The sequence below is a fragment of the Hemiscyllium ocellatum genome, chromosome 1 (genome assembly GCF_020745735.1).
Source record: "Hemiscyllium ocellatum isolate sHemOce1 chromosome 1, sHemOce1.pat.X.cur, whole genome shotgun sequence".
NCBI lineage: Eukaryota > Metazoa > Chordata > Chondrichthyes > Orectolobiformes > Hemiscylliidae > Hemiscyllium > Hemiscyllium ocellatum.
The window spans coordinates 51039234-51065885 of record NC_083401.1 but is presented as its reverse complement, the minus strand read 5'-3'; the positions used below and the strand labels follow the sequence as shown (position 1 = coordinate 51065885).

Sequence of the window (26652 nt, the reverse complement as noted above, 5' to 3'; positions counted from 1 at the left end):
CCTATTCATGTACCCATCCAGATGCCTTTTAAATGTTGTAATTGTACCACCCTCCACCACTTTCTCTGGGATGCTCATTGCATTTCTGCACCATCCTCTGCACGAACAGTTGCCCCTTAGGTCCCCTCTCACCTTAAACCAAGTCCTCTCATTTTGGACCTAATATTGCTCATGATTTTTCCATGTTGTGCAAATGCAAAATGGGCATGTGCACACCATGCCCTAACAATAACTTTACTTGGTCCAGTTATGCTGCTGTCTGTAGAAGATGAAGATCATTTGGAAACTGACCCAGTCAAATTAATTTAGCTGGCCCAGCAAGAAAAATCATTTGGGACAATGCACACAGAACACTCTGGATTTTTTGTAAGAGGCTGTCAAACCTGACAATGCAGCATTAGTAATACCTTTACGTAGCATCGTATGTCCTGAACACTATATTTTTTCAAAACTTTCAGGAGGCATGAAATTCAGACACATGGTGAACAGCAAGGATGGTAATAGTTGACTTCAGAAGGATGTTGATGGCTAAATAGGCATGCACGCAGCAGATTGTGTTTAATGCAAGAAAGAATGAAATGATGTCTTTTTAGTGGAAGACTGAGGAGAGTCAATACAAATCAAATTTTACTCAGGATTCATGGTCAGAAAAACTTGGGTTACAGATTCAAATCTGTAAAAGTTGGCAAGTTGATTTAGCTGTTTAAAAAGATAATTGGTTTTATAAATAGAGGCATATGCCATAAAGTTCCAATGGATGTGTGAGGCCCTAAACAGTACAAAGTAGTGTTTATGTTGGACCCATAAGATAGAGGAACAGAATTAGGCCCATCAAGCCTGCTTCCCCATTCAATTATGACTGATATGTTTTCACAACCCCATTCCCCTGCCTTCTCCATGTACCTTTGATCCCTTTACTAATCAAGACCTAGCTGTCTCTTTCTTAAAGACACTTAATGGCTTGGCCTCCACAGGCTTCTGGGACAATGGGTTTCACAGATTCACTGTCCTCTGGCTAAAGAAATTCCTTCTCATCTCAATTCTAAAGGGTTGACCCGTCACTCTGATGCTGTACCCTTGGGTCCTAGTCTCTCCTACTGTTTCTCTCTCAGAAACAAATTTTGTACTCAAGACAGAGGTTAGTAGCTTTTTGAGTTGATGTAAAAGATTCAGACTAGCAGAGTGGGTCAAAGGATCTATACCAATTCCTATTCCTTATGTTCATGTCTTCATTAATCCCAGGTGGATACAACAATCATGACTTTTATGAGTTTAATAAAGTAGTTCCTTCAACTTCTCTTTCTATTTTGCTCAAGAAGAGGACAGTTTTTCTTATGTAATAGTATATTATATTCATACTTCTTCTATAATAATTTGACTTAATTTATTTATTTTAATCTCTCAGGTAATGTATAAAGGAAATCCATATGCAGAACACAACTCGACCTCATACCTTACTTACGAGCGAGGTGTTGAAATAGGAAGTTGGGGCTTGTGTATTAATGCAATTTTTTCAGCAATTTATTCAAGTAAGTCTTCAATCCATTTTCTGCACACTACATGTTTCGTTGCTTTTATGTTATTGACAATGTTGAAAATATTTGGAGTTTAATTTGGATAGTTACGAGATATTGCATTTTGGCAAAGCAAACAAGGATAGGACTGACACAGTTAATGGTAGGGCCATGGGGAGTGCTGTCGAACAGAGAGACCTAGGGTTTCAGGTGCATAGTTCTTTGAAACTTGTGTCACAGGTAAACATGGTGGCTAAGAAGACATTTTGGGATGCTTGTTTTCATTGGTCAGACCACTGAGTATAGGAGTCGAGTTGCCATGCTTGCAGGATGTCGGTAAGGCCACTTTTGGAGTACTGTGTGCAGCTCTGGTCACCCTGCTATAGGAAGAAGGTTCAGGAAAGATTTAACAGGATGTTTCTGGGACTAGAGAGTTTGAGTTATTAGGAGGGGCTAGATAGGCTGGGACTTTTTAAGTGGAGCACAAGAAGTTGAGGGGTGACCTTATAGAGGTTTATAAACTCATGAGCGGCATTGATAGGATGAATCGCGAAGGTCTTTACCCAAGGTGGGGGTGTTCAAAACTTGGAGTTTTTTTTTAAGGTGAGAGGAGAGAGATTAACAAGGGACCTGAGTGGCAACCTTTTCACACAGAAGGTGCTTCATATGTGGAATGAACTGCCAAAGGAAATGGTAGATGTAGGTAAAGTTACAACATTTAAAAGACATTTGGATAGGTACATGAATAGGAAAGAGTTAGAGGGAAATGAGCCAAATGTAGTCAAGTGGAAGTAGTTTATTTTGGGAAACTTGGTTGGTATCAACGAGTTGGATTGAAAGGTCTGTTTGTGTGACAGTAGACTGTGTGACTGCTGTGTGACAGTAGACTGTTGGGAATCCTTCCTGCTTAAAACAAACTCTTTTTTTGAATATGAAAGTCTGTTGACTAGGCACAATTGCACATAAATCGCAATTTGTCTTGAAAAATGTGATCAATGGTGTTATAAATAGTCATTTGGTTCTTGGGAACTGTTGAAAAATGAATATTGCTCTTTTAGCTCAAGGTATTTTCACACTTTTTTTCTATGTTAATTTTGATTCATAATAATTAGATACATTCTTGGTCATTTGAATAAACTCCAATCCAAGTATTTGCAATACGTTTGAATGTTGTGTCACTAACCAATATAAATTAAAATAACTAATGGAAATTTATTTTAAGTCTGATATAATTATTTCATCTGGGAGAATTTGCATCTATAATATATGACTAAATTGCATCATTTACATTGCATTTCCTCTGTTGTGCTTGGGGCACTATTTATTCCATTGTTAAAAGGGGAGGATGAAGCAGAACAAAACACAATATATGTTATTGAGTTATTTTGTTCTGGTTTCCATGAATTTTTCTGTAAACAAACATAAATATGTATTTCTATAGTACTTGGCAAATCCAGAAATATCTCAGGGGAAGGTCCGAATGGGAGGAAGATATCACAAGAAACAAAAAAAAACGTTGTCAAAGTAGAAAATATTGAAGGCAGGTAGGGGTAAAGAATGGAAAAGATAGGATTCCCAGAAGATGATGGCAAGGCAAGTAAAGATGGTTTAGAGGGAATGGTAAATAAGAGAAGGCTGTCAGACTGGAAGTTCATCCCACTAAAACGTGCTTAGAGAAGGATGGATAAGGTTGCAGAGAGACTGAAAACTCCAGATGAGAATATTCTAGGAGGTTTTATTAGAGATGGTGCAAAGAAAGATGATAGACTAGTACACAAAATGAATTAATGTCTTCTGAATAATAGTGACACTGTGGAGGAATTTCTAGCTTTACCCTGATGTAGCAAGAACAAGAGAGTTTGTGAGGGAGTAGGAAGCACAGAGGAAAGGAAGAGAGTATGTTGACAGTCAATAATGCATACAGTTCTGAAAGTGGAATCTGAATGATGTGAACTTTGGTGAGACAAGTCAGAAATGAAAATGTCAATATTGAGAGCAAAATATCTGATTCAATAGCCAAATTTCGAATGGTGAGGCAAGAATCTCACTAGTGAGTAGAGAGCAACCTATATGTATCCATTAGAATGCTATTATTACCTAAACTTGCACCTCTGGGCCTCCTTTTTCAACAAAAGTCACCAGTATTTCAGGTACCCTTTCCAGACTGCAATGGCTCACACCCCTCCTTTCCATGAGCATTGACATTGGGCATATACTGGCCTCACTGCTGTAGCTTTTGGAACGTTCATGATCACGGTTACCTAATCGACTATTTGTAAGTAATTTTCAAATAGTTTATTCAATTTGTTGAAAAGCAGCACTTTATATATGATGCAGCATTCAGTTAGACAAAGAAAGGAAATCTATGACCAAAAGAGAAAATGCTGGAAAATCTCAGCAGGTCTGGCAGCATCTGTAAGGAGAGAAAAGAGCTGACGTTTTGAGTCTAACTGACCCTTTGTCGAAGGAAATCTGTGACAGATGAGAAAACTTTAGCAATCCCATTTTTGTAGAATGGAGTGGTTTTCCAGTAAGGGACTGTCGTCTTTGGTGGTAATAGTCTTTGATCTTCCCTCGAGCTTTTGAAGGATAACTTCTGACTTTCTCCCAAGAAGGTAGTGGCTTGTTCTTCTCAGTCTTTCCTTTTGCTCCTTTTGAGGAGGCTGGCATTTTATGTCAATCACTTGTCTAAACCCTCTCAGCCAACACTTGATACATCAGGGCAACTGTTGTCCCCTTGGCTGCCGTCGTCTGCAAGTTAGTTGACCTTTTAAGACTAAAACATTCTATTTTCCCAAACAGTGTGAAAATAGGGTGCATATAGTGCCTAAAACCAGGTAAAACCTTTGTGTCAGGTATGACACCATCCAGTGGAGAGTTTTCCTCCATAATTCCCATTGACTTCAGAGTTTGATGCAACACTCGGTTAAATATAGCCTTGATGTCAATAACTGTTATTTTCACCTCACATCTGGAATTCAGATCTTTTGTCCATGTTTGAACAAAGGCTATCTTGAGGTCAGGAGCTGAGAGACTCTGGCAGAACCCAAACTGGGCATCACTGAAAAGGTTATTGCTGAGCAGGTGCTGCTTGATAGCACTATTGATGACACCTTCCATCACTTTACCGATGATCGAGAGTAGATTGATGGGGTGGTAATTGGTCCGGTTGGTTTGTCTTGCTTTGTATGTACGGAACGTATACGGAAATGGGAAGGGGAAAATAAAGCTCCATGTTGCTATTAAAGCCAGCTTAGTTAGGTGAGGAGGGTGTGATAATGTTACAGGCCCTAGCATTTCATGATATTCTTTGAATTACTCATAAGTTCTGTCTGATGGAATTTGGGAGAAGTTTTGCAAAATTCAGCCACTGGAGACGAGACTTTTTAAATTAATTTTCAGTCTTTGTGAAGTTTACAGATGAACATTTTTTTCTAATTGTTTAAGTTGCATCATTAAATTGATGTAACCATTCCCACCCTTCAATCATTCTGAATGAGGAAATACTATACATAAATCAGACATTCATCAAGCTAAAACAGTTACTTAACATCCGTTACAGAATTGGATAGAGTTATAAATTATACTGAATTGCTGCAGTACTGGATTAGAAATGATATTTACAAATATGCTGCTGGTTGATGCTTTCAGCACCCTCTCTATTATTTAAAACCATTTCTTGGAATTAAAGCAAAGCTCAGCATTAACAATATTGAATGCAAAATTTCAGTTCTTGGTAACAAAATATTTTCTCAAAATGTATAACCTTGAAGAATATTTGAGTAAATATGTGAGCCTCAAATTAACGGATCTATTTTCACATAATAACCAATCCAACTTGTATGAGGACAGCTATTCATGCGATGTTAATATATTTCCAGAGACATTTTAAACTATGTCAATTTCATCATGGAATTGTTTCTTTTTAGATTACTCAATTGGCACTGCTCCTTCTAAAAGTTAATTCTGATCAGTTTTTTGATGCTGAATTTCCTTATCTCAGTCCTAAATTTACCTTTTCCTTATTTGATTCAAATCCCTTATCCTCCTGTAGAATTTATTCTCGATTTACCTGTGTCTAATTGCATAAATATTTCATACATTTTTTATGGACCAATCGCTCAAGCACTAACTTTTCAAGATGTTCATGTGCGGATCTAGCCTATAGAGATAGGAGAGCTTCCAACTTAACAATGGCCACCTGTACTCCCCATTTTGGGTCCCGGAGCTGGTTAAATTGAAATTCAGTATGGATGATCCATGAAGTGCTGAAGAGGTTGCCAATGACCGTACTAGATTGCGTGGATAGCTTATCTTTGCCTTGGCATTATGTCCCAAAATTAAAACAGAAAAATGAATAAATCTTCCCTGGATTTATTCTCTCCATCATTTCTCCCTCATCTCCCCCATTCCCCACCCACCCCATCCATGCCACATAATGTTGAGGAATTGCCATTATTCCTCATCCTAATGCCACTCCATGCCTCTCACCAATCCCCTACGGTGTCTTGAACCTTCTCTGCTAACTTAATGCAACTCAATCCAAACTGTAATTTCACCTTTTCGCCTTCATCTACGATGCCAATTCAATTTGTATCCACTAGTACCCAGACACAGGAGAAAACAATAAGATGGTTTCCTTATAGTCATCAATTGTAGACTACAATTCATTGAAAATAAACACTTACTTTCATTAAAATAAATTTGACAGTTGTAGACAGGTTTGGCAGTTCCAAGAGGTATAGACAATTTTTAAGTAGATTTTTCTCTACCGTTAACAAGCCCAAGAGTTCACTAGACCCCAAATTTCAACACCTCCAAGGCTACCTGATTCCCACCCCAGCCTCAAGTGTACTTGACCCCTCTAAAGGTGTCCCTGGAGCATATCTTAGTACCCAAAACTTGTATCTCATAAAGTCCTTCAAACTGGAAAGCCATCTTCAGAATCCAGTCAATTGACAAAGAAGCTCTGCATGGAGACAAAGCTACAGCTCAATTGCAGCCATAATAGGAAAACAAGATCAACTAGTTAAACAACTGTGACAAAGTCATCTTTGTGTATGGGATTAAAGAATGAGGAAATTTGTCAAAACAATTCCTGACTTTCCATTCAATGTCTGAAACCAAGTGACCAGAGTAACTTTCTAACAAAACTTGGATAATATCTTTTAGGTTGATCATCTACTTCACAGGAATAAAGGCAACAAATCTTTCTTAGTATAGTTACCATTCCAACTCTTGCTGGGAATAATACTGCTGGTGCTTTATTAGACGGAAGCCACACACATTTGATTGCCACTGGATAATTGTCAGACACAAGATACTCTGCAGGCAGAATCCAATCTTGTTAGCCATGGTGGTTTTAAATGGTGGAGTTGCAGGGAATTTTTGTAAACCATTCTAACTGATATGGAAAAGTTATTTGAGCAAAGAGAAAGGAAGTTACAAGAAAGAAGCTTCTTAAATAGTAATTGAAGAAAAGAAACCTAAAATGCAGAATGAAAGAACTAGAAATTTGAGAAGGGAATAAGAACTACAGACTTCTCAAAATAGAGGTATAATTATTGACTGGTATAAATGAGATGGAATTGTAGAATAAAACAAAAAAACTTCAAAATGAAGGAATTCCTAGTGATATGTGATAGTTATCGCAGAGTACTAAGAGAGAATCAAGGAAAATATTATCTTGTAACATTTGTCTGATGGATTTGCAAGCAAGAAAATAAAGGCTCAGGTTGATAATATGTCTCATCAAGGAGACTAAAAGGGAGATCCTTCATGTCATAGGCTGGCTGGTGATGAAAGATGGGAGAAGTCTGGGCATTCTGGTTAGAGAAAATGAACTTCTGGGAGTTGATCTTAGATAATTATATCATAGTTGCAGATGAAAAAGGAAAATCTTCAATATTGATTAACTTAAAGCAAAGAGTAGGATAAAGAGGGAAAGCATTGGGTGACTTTATGACTGATGTCTGAAATTTCTTCTTCTAAAAATGCAATGGAGGTAAAGATCTGGGAAGTATTTTAGATCAAACCTATGGCCACTGCCATCTAGAAGGACAAGGATAGCAGATAGTTGGGAACATCACCACCTTCAAGTTCCACTCCAAGACCACCATCATTCTGACGTGGAAATATATCCCTGATCCTTTACTAACGCTGGGTCAAAAATCCTGGAATTCTTTCCATAAAGGCATTATGGGTGTACCTACAGTAAATTAATTGCTTCTCTCTAAGAAGACTGTTCGCAAACCCCTCTCTCTGGAATCAATCTAGTGACCCTCCTGTAAAGGGCAATTAGGAATAGGCAGTAAATTATGGCCAGCCAGTGAAGCCTATATCCCATGGATTAATTAAAAACAATGAATTGCTTGATGAAATGTACAAATTAATAAATCAATTGGCCTTCCTGGCTTCAAAGTATCTTGTTCAAGAACAAAAAATATTTTGAGTAAACAAAATTGACAAGCTGTGTCAGCTGTGAAATGTTTCCTTTGAGCCATTTCTTTCCACTTGAACATTTTAGCAAAACCCACAGGCTGATATTTTCTAACAGACTGGCTCAGTATCAATTCCAGGGAGTCCCATGGAGAGGTTCTGTCCACAAACTCCAGTAATTCAAAAGAACAAAAAAGCTAGGAGCAGGAGTAGGTAGTTCAGACCCTTGAGCCTGTTCCACCATTTAATATGATCATGATTGATCTCATCTTGTCCTCAACTCCATTTTTCTGCCTGTTCTCCATGACTCTTCAACTCATTATTAGTGAAATATTCCCATCTATTCAATATCCTGCATTCAGTGCATTCTGGGGGAAGGAATTCCAGCCTTTGAGAGAAGTCATTTTTCCTCATCTCCATTTTAAAATTGCGACCTTTTATTTTAAAACTGTAACCTCTCATTCTAGATTACCCCTCAAAAGCACACATAATGTCTACATCTACTTTGTTATTCGCTTTTAGCATCTTATATACCTCAGTTATATCTCTCATTCTTCTAAACTCCACAGAGTATCAGCCAAAACTGTTCAGCATTTCTTCATAAGTTCAACCCCTCGACTCTGGAACCAATCTTGTAAACCTCCTCTGAACTGTCTCCAGTGCCACAATATCCCTCCTCAGGTAAAGGGACAGAGGTGATATGTTATTATTCCAGGTACAGTCTCACTAATGCCACAGCTCACCTCATTACATATGCACTAAGCCTTTTTGTGCCTCACTCGCACTTTCTTGCTCTTACCAGCAGTGGACATATTTGCCACTGCTGGGATGTTCTGGGATCCCTGCTGTTGGCACCATATTTAAAGTTGTCAGCCGTGAATAGACAGTCACAGTACACAAAGTAAGAGAGAAGTAAAAGAATAAGAGCTTTGGAGAGATGTAATTAGTATAAGTGAAATAGAATCATTTGAAATAGAACCTCACATTTGTAATTGTGTTGCTTCTTTACATCGCAATCTTGTTATATCAACTGTTGTTGTAACTGCAGCTACCAAGCTACACATTCTTAATATCGTCCTATTTTAGAACTCTGACTTTCCCTAACACCAAGCACTAGCATAATACTTTCTCATTGTTTAGGGCTGACCATGACCTTTCCCAGTGACCAATTTGAAAGCACAGCCCTGACAGATGAACGACTAAACCCCTGATTGACCTCTGTACAATACCCCAACTGACTTACCAGTCATCCCCTGTTAGTTGTCCTGGACCTGCAGAACTGACCATGTCTGACTCCCTGGACTGTAATGTTATGGAACCTCTGATGATCACCACCCCAAGCACCCTCCTGGCTGTATCCAAACCATTGGACAAATATCAGATGATGCTGTTGACTTACTTTGTCATTACCGTCTGCCTGGTTATAGTCATCCTTGATTCTGGATTAGTGGTGCTGGAAGAGCACAGCAGTTCAGGCAGCATCCAAGGTGCAGCGAAATCGACATTTCGGGCAAAAGCCCTTCATCAGGAATAAAGGCAGTGAGCCTGAAGCGTGGAGAGATAAGCTAGAGGAGGGTGGGGGTGGGGAGAAAGTAGCATAGAATACAGTGGGTGAGTGGGGGAGGGGATGAAGGTGATAGGTCAGGAAGGAGAGAGTGGAGTGGATAGGTGGAAAAAGAGATAGGCAGGTAGGACAAGTCCGGACAAGTCATAGGGATAGTGCTGAGCTGGAAGTTTGGATCTAGGGTGAGGTGGGGGAAGGGGAAATGAGGAAACTATTGAAGTCCACATTGATGCCCTGGGGTTGAAGTGTTCCGAGGCAGAAGATGAGGCGTTCTTCCTCCAGGCGCCTGGTGGTGAGGGAGTGGTGGTGAAGGAGGCCCAGGACCTCCATGTCCTCGGCAGAGTGGGAGGGGGAGTTGAAATGTTGGGCCACGGGGCGGTGTGGTTGATTGGTGCGGGTGTCCTGGAGATGTTCCCTAAAGCGCTCTGCTAGGAGGCACCCAGTCTCCCCAATGTAGAGGAGACCGCATCGGGAGCAACGGATACAATAAATGATATTAGTGGATGTGCAGATAAAACTTTGATGGATGTGGAAGGCTCCTTTAGGGCCTTGGATAGAGGTGAGAGAGGAGGTGTGGGCACAGGTTTTACAGTTCCTGCGGTGGCAGGGGAAAGTGCCAGGATGGGAGGGTGGGTTGTACGGGGGCGTGGACCTGACCAGGTAGTCACGGAGGGAACGGTCTTTGCGGAAGGTGGAAAGGAGTGGGGAGGGAAATATATCCCTGGTGGTGGGGTCTTTTTGGAGGTGGCGGAAATGTCGGCGGATGATGTGGTTTATGCAAAGGTTGGTAGGGTGGAAGGTGAGCACCAAGGGCATTCTGTCCTTGTTACAGTTGGAGGGGTGGGGTCTGAGGGCGGAGGTGCGGGATGTGGACGAGAAGGAGGCTATCTGGTGTGTTCTGAGGTGGAACTGGTCCTCCTGGGAGCAGATACGGCAGAGGCGGAGGAAGTGGGAATATGGGATGGCATTTTTGCGAGAGGTAGGGTGGGAAGAGGTGTAATCCAGGTAGCTGTGGGAGTCGGTGGGTTTGTAAAAAATGCCAGTGTCAAGTCAGTCATCATTAATGGAGATGGAGAGGTCCAGGAAGGGGAGGGAGGTGTCAGAGATGGTCCAGGTAAATTTAGGGTCAGGGTGGAATGTGTTGGTGAAGTTGATGAATTGCTCAACCTCCTCGCAGGAGCATGAGGTGGCGCCAATGCAGTCATCAATGTAGCGGAGGAAGAGGTGGGGAGTGGTGCTGGTGTAATTACGGAAGATCAATTGTTCTACGTAGCCAACTGTGCTCTTCCAGCACCACCAATCCAGAATTGCAACAAGTTGTCCAGTTTTGTGTTTGTCTTAAAAGGCAAGGCAAGGTGGAGACATTATGAACATCCAAGTAGATGCAAAGTATGTGAACAGTAAAAGTGTGGGTAAATACCCTGTGAAATATCTTGCACCAGCCATGAGGTGGTTCCCTGTCCCAGCACTCAAGTGGCAAGGCAGCAGCATCACAATGTAAGGTGTTGGTGAACTCCAGCGGTCAGTGTTAAAGTGGAGAATTGTAGTGAGTTGGAGCTTTGCCATAATGATGTGGTGAGGGTACAGGCAGTTACTGCCCATGGAGCATCTCCAGAGGCTGCTGGGGACTGTGGACTGAGATGGAGGTCAGAAGGAGCAAGGAGTGAGCTGCAGATTCTGGATACCCACTCTGACTTTCTTATCAGGAATTGTCACTGACCAATTTCTCTCTGCTGTGTGGGCCAAGAGCAGACTGGAGATATATAAGAGAAGAGCACATAATAACAAGATAGGATTTTCTGCAACTGGCCCCTCTCTGTTCATTCACAAGATTCTTATCTCACACTGTCAAAACTTGGGTACAAAATCAGACTTGTTGAAAATCTTTTTCAAATTCGCGATATTTTTGCAGCTGACTCATCATTTTCCACATCAACGGGGGCTGGAACAATTCAACTCAGTGCCTTACAGCTGTGGGGTCACATTTTTATCAGAATGAAAATCTAGCACTTAAGCTTAGTGGCAATAGGCAAGTCTTCAAATTCAATTTACACCCAATTAAAATTATGTAATGCATTCAGTTAATTTATTTGGAAAGTTTATGATATAAGATGGGCAGCTGGCAATACTGGATAGGATCCAAACCTACTTTATTGGTTTTTCTGCCTGTAGCAACACGATCTAGCATGTATCACTTTTCTTAAAACTCTGTGCAAGATTACCAATAGAAAACATATCTGCTAAGCATGACCATCAGTGTGTAAAAGAGAAAACTGGTTCCTGTTTCAGGTCTGACATACAATCAAATTTAAAATTTCTCATATAATCTGAAGATTTTTAATATCTAAAACATTAGTCCATTATTATTTCTAGAATTAAAACAGGAAGTGCTATAGAAGCTCAGTAGGTCTGCCACCATCTGTGGAAAGAGACACAGAGTTAAGAATCTGTTCTGAAGAAGTGTTATATCCAATTCAAAATGTTAGCTTTGTTTCTCTCTGCACAGATACTACCAGACGTACTGAGTTTGTAAGCGCTTCCTGTTTTTATTTCAGATTTCCAGCATCTGCGCAATTTTGCTTTTATTATTCTAACACTGATTGATAAGATGCGATACTTGCAAACTTTATTTAAAATTCCAACATTTGTAGCTTTACATTATTGTCAATATATTGTTTAGGCAATAAATTAAATTGTAATTTTTTTTACCGCTGATTCTCTTACAGATTTACAAAAGATCATTTTGCCTGTAATAGGATTGAAAGGAATGTACTTTGTTGGATATTTCCTGTTTGGCCTTGGAACTGGATTAATTGGTCTCTTTCCTAATGTTCTGTCCACACTGCTCCTCTGTACATCTTTTGGGGTGATGTCCAGCACTCTTTACACTGTGCCCTTTAACTTGATGGCAGAGTACCACAGAAAAGAAAAGGTAAGTCTACAGGCTTGAAATATGAGAGTGAGTGGATACTAAGATAGAAACCACCTCCTTATCTTGGAAGGAAGTGTTAAACAAAGACAAAATTTATGTTCTTTAGGTCTTACTCTTTAAATTTAGCTGAAGGAATAAAGGAGGTCATGTGAGTTGCTCTGACATCTGCTCAACAACAGGCTTTCTTGTTAAAAACTAAAAAGGGACAGAGATTGGTTCCCTGGAGGAAGATGCAAGATATTTATACCTATTGACAATGGTTACAGCATCTGTACTAGACTCTGTCACGGAAAAAAGGAGAATATACTCAATTTCAATTATGATTGCTTTCACTCTCTAAAGCCTGAAACAGTGAGGTATTGTTTGATTTCTTCAATTTCTTTTTCTTTATTCCCATCGCTTTCTGAGGTAGGCAGAAAACTTTCCCTAGCCCTTTTTAAAATTATAGTTCTTCAATCTAGCCACAGCACAAGCCTTGAAGGTTAAATTATAGATCAGCGTCATGAATAAAACACCCAAACCCATTCCCCTAACCTATATTTATTCCGCTGACTAATGCACCTAACCTACACATTCCTGAACACTATGGACAATTTAGCACAGGCAATCCATCTAACCTGCACATCTTTGGACTGTGGAAGGAACCCAGAGGAAATCCATGCAGACATGGGGAGAATGTGCAAATTCCACACAAACAGTTGCCTGAGGCTGGAATCGAACTCGGGTCCCTGATGTTGTGAGACAGCAGTGCTGATCACTGATCCACTATGCCATTTAAATTACAAGTGTCGATAAATCTAAATATTTTAAAAAGCAGTTCATATGAGATACATATTTCTAGAGGTCAGTGTGTTCAGTAATAGTTTCCTCAGTGAGATGGGCACAGTGATTTTCATTCTTGCAAGCTATGTGTAAGCTTCTGGGAGTCAGAGAGGCTTTAAAACTGCAGGGGCCAACTCAAAACTGTAAATGTACTGGTGGGTCTTGAGGCTGACACTACTTATCATGGAGTCAGAGAGATATCAGATCTTCAAGGGACCAATTCAGGGTGAGAGGATATGACTTGTGAGCAAGTCTCAATCACTGCACTGCTACTTGGGAGTTGGTGAGGTACAGCATTCAGATGTTCAGAACTCACCCATTCGAACAGAGAAGGAGAAAAATTGATGATGTTACAGAAAATCTGTAAAGGTGGTAAGAAATTGCTATTAGGGCTGTCTTTAAATTTCAGCATTAGAAAAGCAAATTATTTTTAAAGAAATAGCTGTACTTTGATTTAACTGAGGAACACAATCTATAAGGGAAAGTTAGGACACTATAATATAGTAATAAAAGTAATCCAAATTAATGCAATGGGAAAGCAATTGTTGTGGACCAAGCCAGACCCTCTCAAAACATTTCAGGAAAGTAGTCCAGACACTAACTTTGCTAGTTGTTTTAAGTAGGTGTAACGTGGATATTCCAGAATGGATGTGGTTGGTCAAACCACTTAGTTTTAAACAAATCTGAATTTACCTACAAGATCACCAAATGAAACACAAATAAAAGAGAATAGAATACTGAATAACGTAACTTACGTGGAAATCCAACAGATCATCCCAGCTTAATGATGCTGTTCCCAATACTTGCAACAATCCCCATAAACACCCCTGAGCACAAAAGGTAAAATCAAACACAGGGTCTTACATGAGAGATGACGGAAAGAGGGAGGATCAGCTTGGACCTGCTTCTTTGGGTCCAGCAGCTTCACCATTGGCTGCCTACTTTCATTGAACAGCCAGACTGCTAAAAATCCAATCAAACCAGCAAAAAGCTGAGCTGGGAGAACTAGCCACTCCCCTTTCACGTTTTTTTTTAACTTGAAAGCCTTTTTCCTGAGGCAGTATTTGTTAGCTATGACCAAACTGGCCCTAAAGCCCAGACGTTTCGGAACCTGTGTCTTTTACCACCTACTGAGAAAAAAAGCTACAGACAACATAACCTTTTTAAAGGAGCAGCATCATCACACAATAACCTGGTAATATTCTGGTGACCCAGGTAATGTTCTGGTGATCCAACTTCAAATCCTGCCAATTCAATAAAATATATCTAGAATTAAGAGTCTAATGATGACCATGAAGCCATTGTTAATTGTCCCATCAAACTAGCTGGTTCACTACTGTCCTTTAGAGAAGTAAATCTGTCATCCCTACCTGGTCTGGCTTAAATGTGACTCCTGACCCACAGCAATGTGATTGAATGTCCTTAACTGTCTTTTTGGGCAAATATGGATAGCCAATAAATGCTGGCCTAGCCAGTGATGCCCACATCCTGTGAATGAATGAAAAATTAAAATAGCTCAGTTCAACCAAGTAGATAGAATTTGTGATCTATAATATGTGAGAAATCATAGATTTCGCCAGTGTCCAATGGAATCACAAGTGCTGCAACTGCTTGCAGCTGCAGAAACAAGAGCTCTGGGTTTTCGAGTTTAAGTGGTGGCTGAGGTCAGTGTAACATACCTGTGAGGCTGAGAGTACATGTTTAGCACATTCAGAAAGGCGGTCACATCATGCCTGGAGGCAGAAAGGGAAGGCTATCTGCCAGGCAATCCAAAAGCAACAGGCAGGGGGTCCTGCTCACAAATTGGTTATCCGTTTTGGAATCTAGTGAATGTGCTGGTTCCTTAAGACAATGCAGTCAGAGTCAGGATTGTGACACCCCATGAAAAGCTTGGCGATGCAGGAGGAAAGGAAGAACAAAAGATGTGTAGTAGTGGTAAGGAATTGATTTGTTCGGAAAACAGACAGGCGTTTCTGTGACGATAGATGCGATGGTATGTCACCTCCCTGTTATTAATAATAAGGATAGTAAGTCCAGGACATTATTTTGGTGTGAATGAACAGAGTCACTGTCCACATTGGTACATATGACTAGGATATGGAGAGTGATTTTTGCCCTTTCATAAGAATTCAGGAGCTTGAGTAAAAATGAATAAGCAGGATGTCAAATGTAGTAATCTCTGGGATTACTCCGACTGCCATGTGCAATGCAATATAAAAATACAGGATAGGGCAGATAAATGTTTGGCTGGAGAGGCAATACAGGAGGGAGGGCTTTAAACTTCTGGGGTACTGGGACTGGCTTTGGAGAAATATTGTACCTGTATCAGACAGAGGTATTGCAGCTAAACAGAGCTGGGATTGAGTTCCCTGCAGCATGTTTTGCTAGTGCTGCTTGGAGGTCTTGAAATGTTTAAAAAACAGTGCTCATTGTACTGTAAGGTTTATGAAGACAGTACCAAAGGACAAAGGACAAACCAGAATAAGGATAATTTACTGCAGGAAGACCAGCTTCAACAAGGCTACAGAATTGGGCTAGATTGACTGGCACCAGAAATAAAAAAAAGGAAAACCTGAAGCTCAACAATGGGCTTCACATGAAAAGCAGATAGTTCAAGTACAGTCAAGGTAGATTCTCTCAAAAGGGAAAGGTAGAACAAACAAATCCAGAGATTTCTGGCTGAAAAAGGAGATAGAAATTACAATAAAGCTGAAGAAACGTACTTATGACAGGTACCAGATAGAAAGTACAACTGAGGACTACCAAAGATTCAGAGGGAATGTGAAAAGCTTATTAGAGAAACGAAAAGGGATTATGAGAAAAGACCTGGTAGCCATTATATTCTAACTCTCTCTTGAATGTTTCAATTGAAACAGCAACTACAAAACTTCCATGGAGTCCCTTCCAAATCTTAATCTGTCAATCCATGAAAATGTTTGTCATCATGCCTGCATCAGTTTCTCTTTACCTAATTGCCCTGGCACCTCGTGAAAGTAGGATTTATAGACTCTGTACAGTGTGGAAACAGACCCTTCAGCCCAACAAATCCACAGCAATCCTCCGAAGAGTAACCCACCCAGACCCATTCCCCTACACTATATTTACTCCTGCCTAATGCACCTAACCTACACAGCCTTAAATACTATGGGCAATTTAGCATAGCCAATTCACGCACATCTTTGGACTGTGGAAGGAAACTGGAGGAAACCCACAGTTACCTGAAGTTGGAATTGAACCCGGGTCCCTGGTATTGTGAGACAGCAGTGTTAACCAGTGAGCCACCATGCCGCCCCTAATTTTGAATATCTCTACTGAATCTCCTTATGAGATTGAGTAGGTGGGACATGTGAGGGTGAGGGGCTGATGTCTAATAGCTTCTACATTAACTAAAACAAAGTCCTAGAAACCTGAGGTGGACTCCCTAACCAGCCTACCTTGGCTGCCTTTAGTCCACTTCTGAAGTTGATGGGTCCAAAGTAATCGTGTCTCCACCTCCCCAAAGTGAAAATTTGCTCTAATGGGTTCCTAAATTGAGGTGCATTTGCCAAGTAGGAATACTTCCTAACTCTAGACATTTACAGTGGTAGTGAAGAGTTTTTAAAAAAAATACAGTATTATTCTTCCACTTGATTTTCTGAAATGCCTATTATTCTTACCTTTTGTTGAAATCACAAAATTGCTTACCCCCATCTGAGCTTGTACTGTCCATTACAATGAGAGTAATGACTTCATTAGCACAAGTTTTTGTGCAGACACAAAGAATTGATGGTGACTTTGAGTCACAATGGTGCTTGAATGTCACAAAGATTGACTTTTGAAAAACAGTTTTCTCCATTATATAATTCTGACAAACCATGTAATTACTCAGGATGTGAGCAAAAGTAACTTCAATGGCAGAGGATGTGATCTCCTCTGCCCATCCTTGAGATAGCCTTTGAATATGTGGGATTGTATTTGAAATAACTTCACAGAGGATGGTATCTCATCAGTTATACAGAGAGGTTGAACAGGCTGGGGCTGTTTTCCCTGGAGGGTCGGAGGCAGAGGGGTGACTTTATATAGGTTCATAAAATCATGAAGGGCATGGATAGGATAAATAGACAAAGTATTTTCCCTGGGATGGGGGAGTCCAGAACTAGAGGGCGTAGGCTTAGGGTGAGAGGGAAAGATATAAAAGAGATCCAATAGGCAACTTTTTCATGCAGAGGCTGATACGTGAATGGAATGCGCTGCCAGAGGATGTGGTGGAGGCTAATATAATTGCAATATTTAAAAGGCATCTGGATGGGTATATGAATAGGAAAGCTTTGAAGGGATATGGGCAGGGTGCTGGCAGGTGGGACTAGCTTGGGTTGGGATATCTGGTCGGCATAGACGAGTTGGACTGCAGGGTTTGTTTCCGTGCTGTACATCTCTATGCCTCTATGAGTCTATGACAATCACCCTCTATTTACATATGGACAGTCTTTGACTCTGATCCAACTTCTTAAAGCCAGCTTTCAGAGTGAACAGAATCTCTGACACTCCAATAACTTCATTTCGGAAACCTCTAGATGACCCTGGTGGAGTTCAGCCAGTATCTGGTGGTGATCTTTGCTAGGAACAATCATTTTTACTCCCCACAATAATATCCTGTCCTTTACTGTGATCTGTTCTCTGCGGGTCCAAAACGTTTCAATTCTGGAAAGCCTTTTAGCTTCCCTTATCACCACCAGCTCTTTCAGTTTTGTCAGGACCACATCTTTGTGCATCCAATGTCTCATATTTTTGTCAGCTGTGACTTGAAGTGTGTCCAGAAAATTTAAAACCATTACGGACTCTTCCGGTGGTAGTACCAAAGGTGATGTGCCTGCTAGGGGGAGGTGGCTCAATGCAACAACATTTGTTACTTGGCTTCCCAGACGGTGTGTGCCAATTTACAATTGTATGCACTTATATTACAGCCCACTGCTGAATTCATTCTGAACTATGGGTGACCCCGCCTTGTCCACTTTAAGGAGACCTAGCTGGGGTTTTGTGATCTATTCTTTAAAAATTATGAACGTAAAGATGTTGGGGGAACTTCCTGACTACAAATATACTGCCGAAACGTTTTTCTCTATCTCAATATATTTACACTTTGCATTAACCAAAGTCCTGAATGAACACCCTATTAGGTGTTCCTCTCCATTTGGCCACCTGTAAGCTAATATTACCCCAATGCCACATGGGTAGACATTGCCTATCAATACCAGATCTCACTTGGCATCATAGTGGGCCAACATCTGAGAGGATGGTAACTGTAAGCTATGGCTTAGCTATGTGACCATTTCAATGGCTGACCCTTTTTAAAGAGTTGATGCAAAGGTACCAGGATCAAGGCCAGGTTTTGTCTGAACTTTCCATAATAATTCATCAACTCAAGGAAAGACCTAAGCTTCGGTACAGATGTGGGAGCTGGGGTAATTTTGATCATCCTCACCTTATCTTTCAACAGACGTAAACTAATCTTGTCAACTCTGTAGCCCAAATAGATCACTTGGATTGCCTGAAACACATTTTACCCTTCTCAGGCATACACCCACCAAGAGAAACATTGAAGGACTATGAGAAAGTGAGGACTGTGGATGCTAGAGAGTCAGAGTTGAAACGTGTCATGCTGGAAAAGCACAGCAGATCAGGCAGCATCCTAGAGGAACAGGAGAGTCGACGTTCTGGACCATTGACTCTCCCATCTAAGGACTATGTCTAAGTTCTCTCAGTGCTCTTTATTGGTCTTCCCTGTTATTAGCACTTCATCCAGATAAATGTTGTTCCTTGGGTAACCCTTGTAAAATGTTCAGCATTGTCTGCTAAAATGTTGCACAAGCTGACAATACCCTAAATGGTAGTGTCATATAAGTATCATTATTTATGGGTATTAAATGGAGCATACTTCTGAGAATCCCCATCTAACCACAATTGTAAGTATGAATTACTCATGTCCAGCATTGTGAAGGACAACCTCCTTCTAGCTTTGGGTACAAATCCTCAATGCAAGGGATAAAGTATTTATCCAGCTGTGAAAAGTGGTTTTCTGTGTGTTCAAAATCCCCATAAAGACAAACTGGAGGGGCATGGGTAGGATAAGGAGACAAAGTCTCTTCTCTGGGGTGGGGAGTCCAGAACTAGAGGGCACAGGTTTAGGGTGAGAGGGGAAAGATATAAAAGAGACCTAAGGGGCGACTTTTTCTCGCAGAGGGTAGTACATGTATGGAATGAGCTGCCAGAGGAAGTGGTGGAGGCTGGTACAATTACAACATTTAAAAGGCATTTGGATGGGTATATGAATAGGAAGAGTTTGGAGGGATATGGGCTGGGTGCTGGCAGTTGGGACTATATTGGGTTGGGATATCTGGTTGCCATGAGCAAGTTGGACTGAAGGGTCTGTTTCCGTGCAGCACATCTCTATGACTCTATGACTCATTAGGCATCACAATTGGTAAGACCAGTGTTGTCCATTCCCTAAACCATACTGGTTTGATGTTCCTTCGCTTTCCAGCCTTCTTATTTTTTTTTTAGATTAGATTACTTACAGTGTGGAAACAGGCCCTTCGGCCCAACAAGTCCACACCGACCCGCCGAAGCGCAACCCACCCATACATATACCCCCTTACCTAACACTACAAGCAATTTAGCATAGCCAATTCACCTGACCCGCACATCTTTGGACTGTGGGAGGAAACCGGAGCACCCGGAGGAAACCCACGCAGACACGGGGAGAACGTGCAAACTCCACACAGTCAGTCGCCTGAGGTGGGAATTGAACCCAGGTCCCTGGCGCTGTGAGGCAGCAGTGCTAACCACTGTACCACCGTGCCGCCATTTCTGCTGCTATTTTTGTCTGTTGGGTACATGGCACTGGGCAGGCCTTGTAGAATTGTGGAATTGTTTCCTGGTCAACACGCAAGGTACCCTTGACCCCTTTTAATATTCTGTAGACCTTTCTAAAAAATGTCTGGGTACTGAATTAGGATTTCACTCAGGCAACCATTTTATAATCGAAAAATTTTGAGCCAATCTAGGTGCAGCTTTCTCAATCAAATTCACCTCATCAGTTTTGGACCTGAGCCTTTTACTGCAGTCAGTGGTAACTGAACCAGCTATTTCTCATAAGAGACTGGAATCAAAGTTGCACCTATAATCTGTAAAGGTTCCCTGGGATAGATTCTCAGGGTGTGGTGCTGGAAAAGCACAGCTGGTCAGGCAGCATCCGAGGTGCAGGAGAGTCGATGTTTTGAGCATAAGCCCTTCATCAGGAATGAGAGGATGGCCAAACGGGGCTGAGATTAATTGGGGTGGAGGTGGGAGGTGCAGGGGAAAGGTAGCTGGAAATGCAATAGGTATATGGAGGTGATAGGTCAGAAAGGAGTGTGGAGCAAATAGGTGGGAAGAAAGGTGGACAGGTAGGACAAAAGGGTGGTGCCGAGTTGGAAGGTTGGATCTGGGGTAAGATGGTGAGAGGGGAGACGAGGCAACTGGTGACATCCACATTGATCCTGTGATTGGAGGGTCCCAAGGCAGATATGGGACATTCTTCCTCCAGGTGTCATGTGGCAAGGGTTTGGCCGTGGAGGAGGCCCAGGACTCGCATGTCCTTGACGGAATGGGGGAGGTGTCGAAGTGTTCAGTCACAGGGAGGTGGGATTGTTTAATGCATGGCAGCCTCCCCCCCCCCCCTCCTATTTATCTCTCAGCCCCCTTGGGACACCCCCTCATTCCTGATGGAGAGCTTATGCTTGAAATGTTGACTCTGTTGCTCCTTGGATGCTACCTGACCTGCTGTGCTTTTCCAACACCACACTCTTTGACTCTGATGTTTAGCATCTGCAGTCCTCACTTTCTCCTGGTATAGCTTCTCAGTATAGCTGAGGTCTTGCGCAAACCTAAGGATTGGAATCCAGTGTAAATTATTTGTTGAAGACTGATTCTGGAATCACTGAAACAACCACACTGGTACTGAACTCCATTAGAAGCAGAATCCAAAGATGTGCAGGTCAGGTAAATTGACCATGCTAAATTTCCCATAGTGTTAAGTGCATTAGTCAGGGGTAAATATAGGTTAGGGCAATGGGTCTGGGGATAGGTTATTGTTTGGAGGGTCAGTGTGGACTTGTTGGGCCAAATAGCCTGTTTCCATACTGTAGGGAATCTAATCAAAACCATATAACCAGACCTTTATTTTGATTGGTTAAACTGTTCCATACTAGATGTTGGTGGTTTTTCTAGGGTGCGCATTCTCTAGGATATCAGCCTAAGAATTCTCTTATTCACTTCAGGTCTGGTGGGACTCTTTTGCTGTCTCAAGTCTGCTTACCAGCTGTAACCGCAATGGCTTGCCAACCTAACCCCTGAAGAAAATTTTAACCATTTGACTGAGGCTTGGCTTTGTTTGGGGGTTTTGCTGTGGGCTGCTCTAGAGTCCCTCTGTCCGGGATATGTCCTGTGTGAGGCTATGCAATTGCTTTCACTCAAGTGGTATTTTCCCAAACTTAGTCGGACTGGCAAGCATATCGACTTCCACTGGAATAACCTGCACCTTGTATGCTTCACGTGCCACATTTTCTAATGATGAAGCCAGTGTAGTGCTGGTTTGAAGTTCAGTTGGACTTCAGCTAGTAGGTGTTTTTGCATGGTTGCAACATTATTCCAACATACCAAATGGTGTCTCAGCTTTTCATTAATGGTTAAACCAAAAACACATGCCTCTACCAGTTGTCTTAATCTAGTTAAAAATTCCCGTATGGATTCCTCTGGTTCTCGAACTGCCAAGTAAAACTAATACCCTCTCAGAATTAGAGGAGGCTTGGTTCTTAATATTCCTTAACAAAATCCATCAAGTTTTTTGTATCTGGTGCTTCAGAGCAGGTTAGGCTCCTAATAACAGAAAACATTGCAGAGCCACAAGCTGTCAGAAGAATTACTCGTTGCTTTTCATCTGCCCCAATATCATTTGCCTGGAAAAATTAAAGCATTCTTTCCACATACTGGGACAGTTTTCAATGCAGGATTGAACAAGACAAACTTCCCAAATAACAGAATGATGCCACAAATGTTTACGCTGACTCAAAGATGACTGTTGCAAGCGAATTTCTTCAGGAAGATACTCTGCTCTCATTGCCACTGAAGTAACTCTACAGAGGCTGCTTTTCTGTCACCAAGCCACCTTTTATTCACACATGGAGGGTCTTTGACAATGATCCACCTCCCTCAGAGCCAGCTCTCAGAGTGAACAAAATGTCTGACAGTCCTGTTCTTATCTGTCAGCTTGGGCTCCCTCATTGTACCAGATTAACAACTTCAATCAGGGATCTCATAATCTATGAGATCCACCTGGCTGACCTCATTACAATTACTACGATATCAAAAGTTTCTGGCATTTCCTGCCACACAGCCGACATTACCCTTTAAGGGGGCTTATCTGTCCAACACAATGATATCCATGAATGATCCTGACATTGACATCCAAAGGTACTCATCACCTTGATATTTATCTGGTTGTCTCCTTCCCTGCTGTGGCTACAGAATATTTCTCCTCTTTTCTACCTCATCCATTTAGGCACACTAATGATCTTACATTGCTGTTGGTGTAATTTTTATCACAATCAGGATTGAAATGTCAAAATGCACAATCGTATCAGACGTTGAAATCAGAACATCAGGCAGGCTGCGGTATGCAAGCTTATTTAGGCATGCCAAAAGAAAACATGCACAAAAAATCACAGCATTATTATTGTGCAGAAGGAGCTCATTCAGCCCATTATACATGCATCAGTTCTATTATCTAGTCTGGTTCTATTCCCCAGTGCCTTTTTGCCGTGTCCCTGCACACAAAGAAAAATTACTATCCAAAAAACCATCCAATATCCTCTCGAATGTCTCAATTGAATCTGCTTCCACATTTCCAGGCCATGCATTCTGTACTCCTTGCTGTATGAGAAAGCTTTTCCTCACTTCACTTCATGCTTTGTTCACACATCACTTTAAATTTTTCCCTCTTGGTCTTTTTTTCTACAACAAATGGAAACAGCTTCTTCCCACCTAGTTTGTCAGTCCACTCATGACTTTGCAAATCCTCAATCAGATCTTCTCCTGGGAGAACTGGCCTTACTGTTCAATCTATCCTCATAGCTGAAGTTTCTCATATCTGGAACAATTCTAGTAAATCGCTTCTGAAATCTCTCGAATCTTTTTTATAAAGTGGTGCGCAGAAGCATTATTGGACCTTGGGATTACTGATCCAGTAACATCACCACCCTGCCCTTGCCTCCCTCAGAACTCTGAAAAGAAAGAACTTGTCCATGCATTGTGCTTTTTTTCAACTGGACAAAAGCTTGGGTCAATCTTTCCCCAATCATTTCCAATGACAATGACTTATTAATCAGAGCTAACTTATCAAGTTTAATTTAAACAAAAGCTTGGCAGTTAATTGCTCCCTTGTGCATTCACGCTAGCAATGCCTCTACCAGACTTGGCCTGCCAACAAATCAGTACTTTCTACTGAAGAAATATAAACTGTTGTTTCCTTTGAGATTTAGTATTTTTATAATTATATTCAGATGAGTGCAAGTAAAATGTTTTACTGGAAAGGGCTGGATTTTATGTCTTTTTGGCTATATCCAAGTTGTGTCAATTTTTTTTAGAAAGATTCCTCCAGTAAGGCCAAGTGGGATTTCTTGTTGTATCTGAACAAACTCACCTCATTAACTAACTATTTGGCCCTTAGGCATGCCTCAAATCTGATTCTGACAGCATCTTAATCTCACATTGTTCTGGAACAACTGCTGACTCAGTGGAGAGCCTGGGATTCATTGCCATCTCTTGTATGCACACCATCTTTAGAAGGCTGATTTAGACCCTGACAAACAAAGGTCAATGAGGAGAAAGTGAGGTCTGCAGATGCTGGAGATCAGAGCTGAAAATGTGTTGCTGGAAAAGCGCAGCAGGTCAGGCAGCATCCAAGGAACAGGAGATTCGACGTTTCGGGCATAATCCCTTCTTCAGGAATGACTGAAGAAGGGCTTATGCCCGAAATGTCGAATCTCCTGTTCCTTGGATGCTGCCTGACCTGCTGCGCTTTTCCAGCAACACATTTTCAGCAAACAAAGGTCAATCCAGAGCCAATTTGCACAGTTCCTGATATAGGCCTCGGGTATGGTAGGCAGAGGAATTTGATGTTCCACATTACAGGCAGAAACTCAGAAATCAGGCTTGAAGGGTTGGTACAGTGATAGGGTGACCTCTACCCTGAGAATTGAGAATGGAAACTATGACACCAGGCCATGTCAGTTTGGTCTGCAATTGCCACTGTCTCAGCTATCTGTGGAAAAGCCCAGCATTGCAAAAAATAAAGGCTAAAGACCTTCTCTGCTCTGCCAGCTGATGTGCCACAATCTTCTCTCCAATACTTCACACTCAATCTTTCTCAGCTGCTGTACCACCTCCCATCAAGGCTCATGTTCATCCACTCTCACCAGTGCCTGCAAAATCTACTGAGAAAGGATCACTCAACCTGATTTCCTTCCACAGATGCCATCAGCCCTGCTGAGCTTTTCCAGTAATTTCTAATATTGTCCCTGCAACATCTACCCTCACTCACCAGTGTCTTTGCTGCAGCATTGCAATGATCATTGCCAGTGCAGCCTGAGGTGCCACATTAAAATGTGGAAGGATCCTACGAGTGGACTGGAGTGTTCCTAGAGACTGGCACATATTGGATGCCAGTGAGTGTGGTCATGGGGTATGTCTAGTTCATGACCTTGGAGTGCGCCCTGAAATATGGTTCCCCTTTGTCCACCATGGACGTCTTTCAGAGCAAGCAGCAGGCTGAAGTCACTAAGTACCAGCTTTAGGTTCCAGGCTAATTCTTGCTCAATGTCTAGCTTGTTTGGGGAGTTTGATAAGGAAGAAAGCTGATTATTAATGAGGTGATTTAAATTGCTGCAGATGTTTGAATCTGTACAGAAAACAAAAAAATGCTGGAAATCACAGCTGGTCAGGCAGTATCCGTAGCAAGCAAGCAAGCTAATGTCATCATCAACTGGCAACTCACCGCTCCCTAATGAGAATTTCACCATGCTACTTGTGAAAAGCATAAAGGATGGAGGGAGATGATCTGGACATCAAGCCTCATCAGACTTCTGCTCTGATTCTGCAAAACATCTCTGCACGGCCAAGGTTATTCAGACCCTTATTACATTCTGTCCAATATTTTGAAGACTAAACATGATGGGACTTTTCTGTAGGAAAATATCATTGAAGTATAATCTTTAGAGAAATTTAAAGTTATAAAAGAGATGTTTCTATTTCCAGGGAAAACCAGAACTATGGGCCATAAATGTAAGTAAGTTATTCCTGAAATGAGTAGAAAATACAAAGAATATAATTACACAGAAAGTGATTAGAATTTGGAAGTCACTACCACAATAAGTGTTTGTTGCAAATAGGTATATTTAAAAGATAGCTAGATAGATACATGAGGGAAAAAAATGAATAGGTTGAAAGGATTAGATGAAGAAGGCTGAGAAGAGGTTCATAAGGAGTATAAACCACCAACATGGACTTACAAGTCGGGTGAAATTCTTGTTTTTCTGCTATAAACACAATGCAATATTTTTTATGCTTTAACTCACAAAGTTGAGATACACTGCTTTCTTTCATTTATTGTTATTTTTGTGACAAGATTTATCTGTGGCTCTTTTAGTTATTTGCTTTCTCTGAATACAAATTATTTTGTCAATTCAAATGACTTTCTTGAAGGTCAAAGCACTTTAAAATGAAATTAAACTGTTCTAGTTACACATTGTTCTGGCCTTGCTCTGTTTTCAGATTGAAAGAACAAACAGTGGAACACCTTTGAATGAAAGCAGGGGTAAAGGCATCGACTGTGCTGCACTCAGTGCTATGGTGCAGCTGGCACAAATCTTGGTCGGAGTGGGTGTTGGGGCCTTAGTAAATTTGGCTGGCACTGTGAAGGTTGTTGTAATTACTTCATCTGCCATCTCATTATTTGGCTGTTGCTTTGTTGGATTGTTTGTCCAATATGGTCAGTGAGAGCATTATCAAAACAATGTAAATACAGCAATAATCTTTTTTTTGTAACTTTGTGAATTAATATATTCTGAATATTCTGAATTTTTAAGCATGCCTTACGTTGAATTTCCCCCAATACTTCCAGCAGATTATGTTTCTGATCATGGTAAGGTGATCCTGTAAGGTCTGAGTCCTTACTAATGGTTTCTGTGGGACTTATTTGTTTGTTGATCTGTGTGTGTGGCAAAGGCCACTTAAGGAAATGTGACAGAGTAGTGAGTATTAAACTGAGCTGTACTGGCCAGGAAAGCAATAGGAAAGGCAAATTGCCT

The 26652-nt window shown here is 41.2% G+C and overlaps 1 protein-coding gene across 1 annotated transcript in view; it reads left to right on the top strand.

Moving 5' to 3' along the window:
* slc45a2 (solute carrier family 45 member 2) overlaps positions 1-26341 on the top strand; it is a 43524-nt gene extending 17183 nt beyond the window's left edge. The window contains exons 5-7 of the mRNA XM_060829177.1: positions 1406-1529; positions 12243-12448; positions 26117-26341. Of these exons, the coding sequence (XP_060685160.1) occupies positions 1406-1529; positions 12243-12448; positions 26117-26341 (555 nt within the window). The remainder of the gene's footprint in view (positions 1-1405; positions 1530-12242; positions 12449-26116) is intronic.
* Positions 26342-26652: the final 311 nt, after the last annotated feature.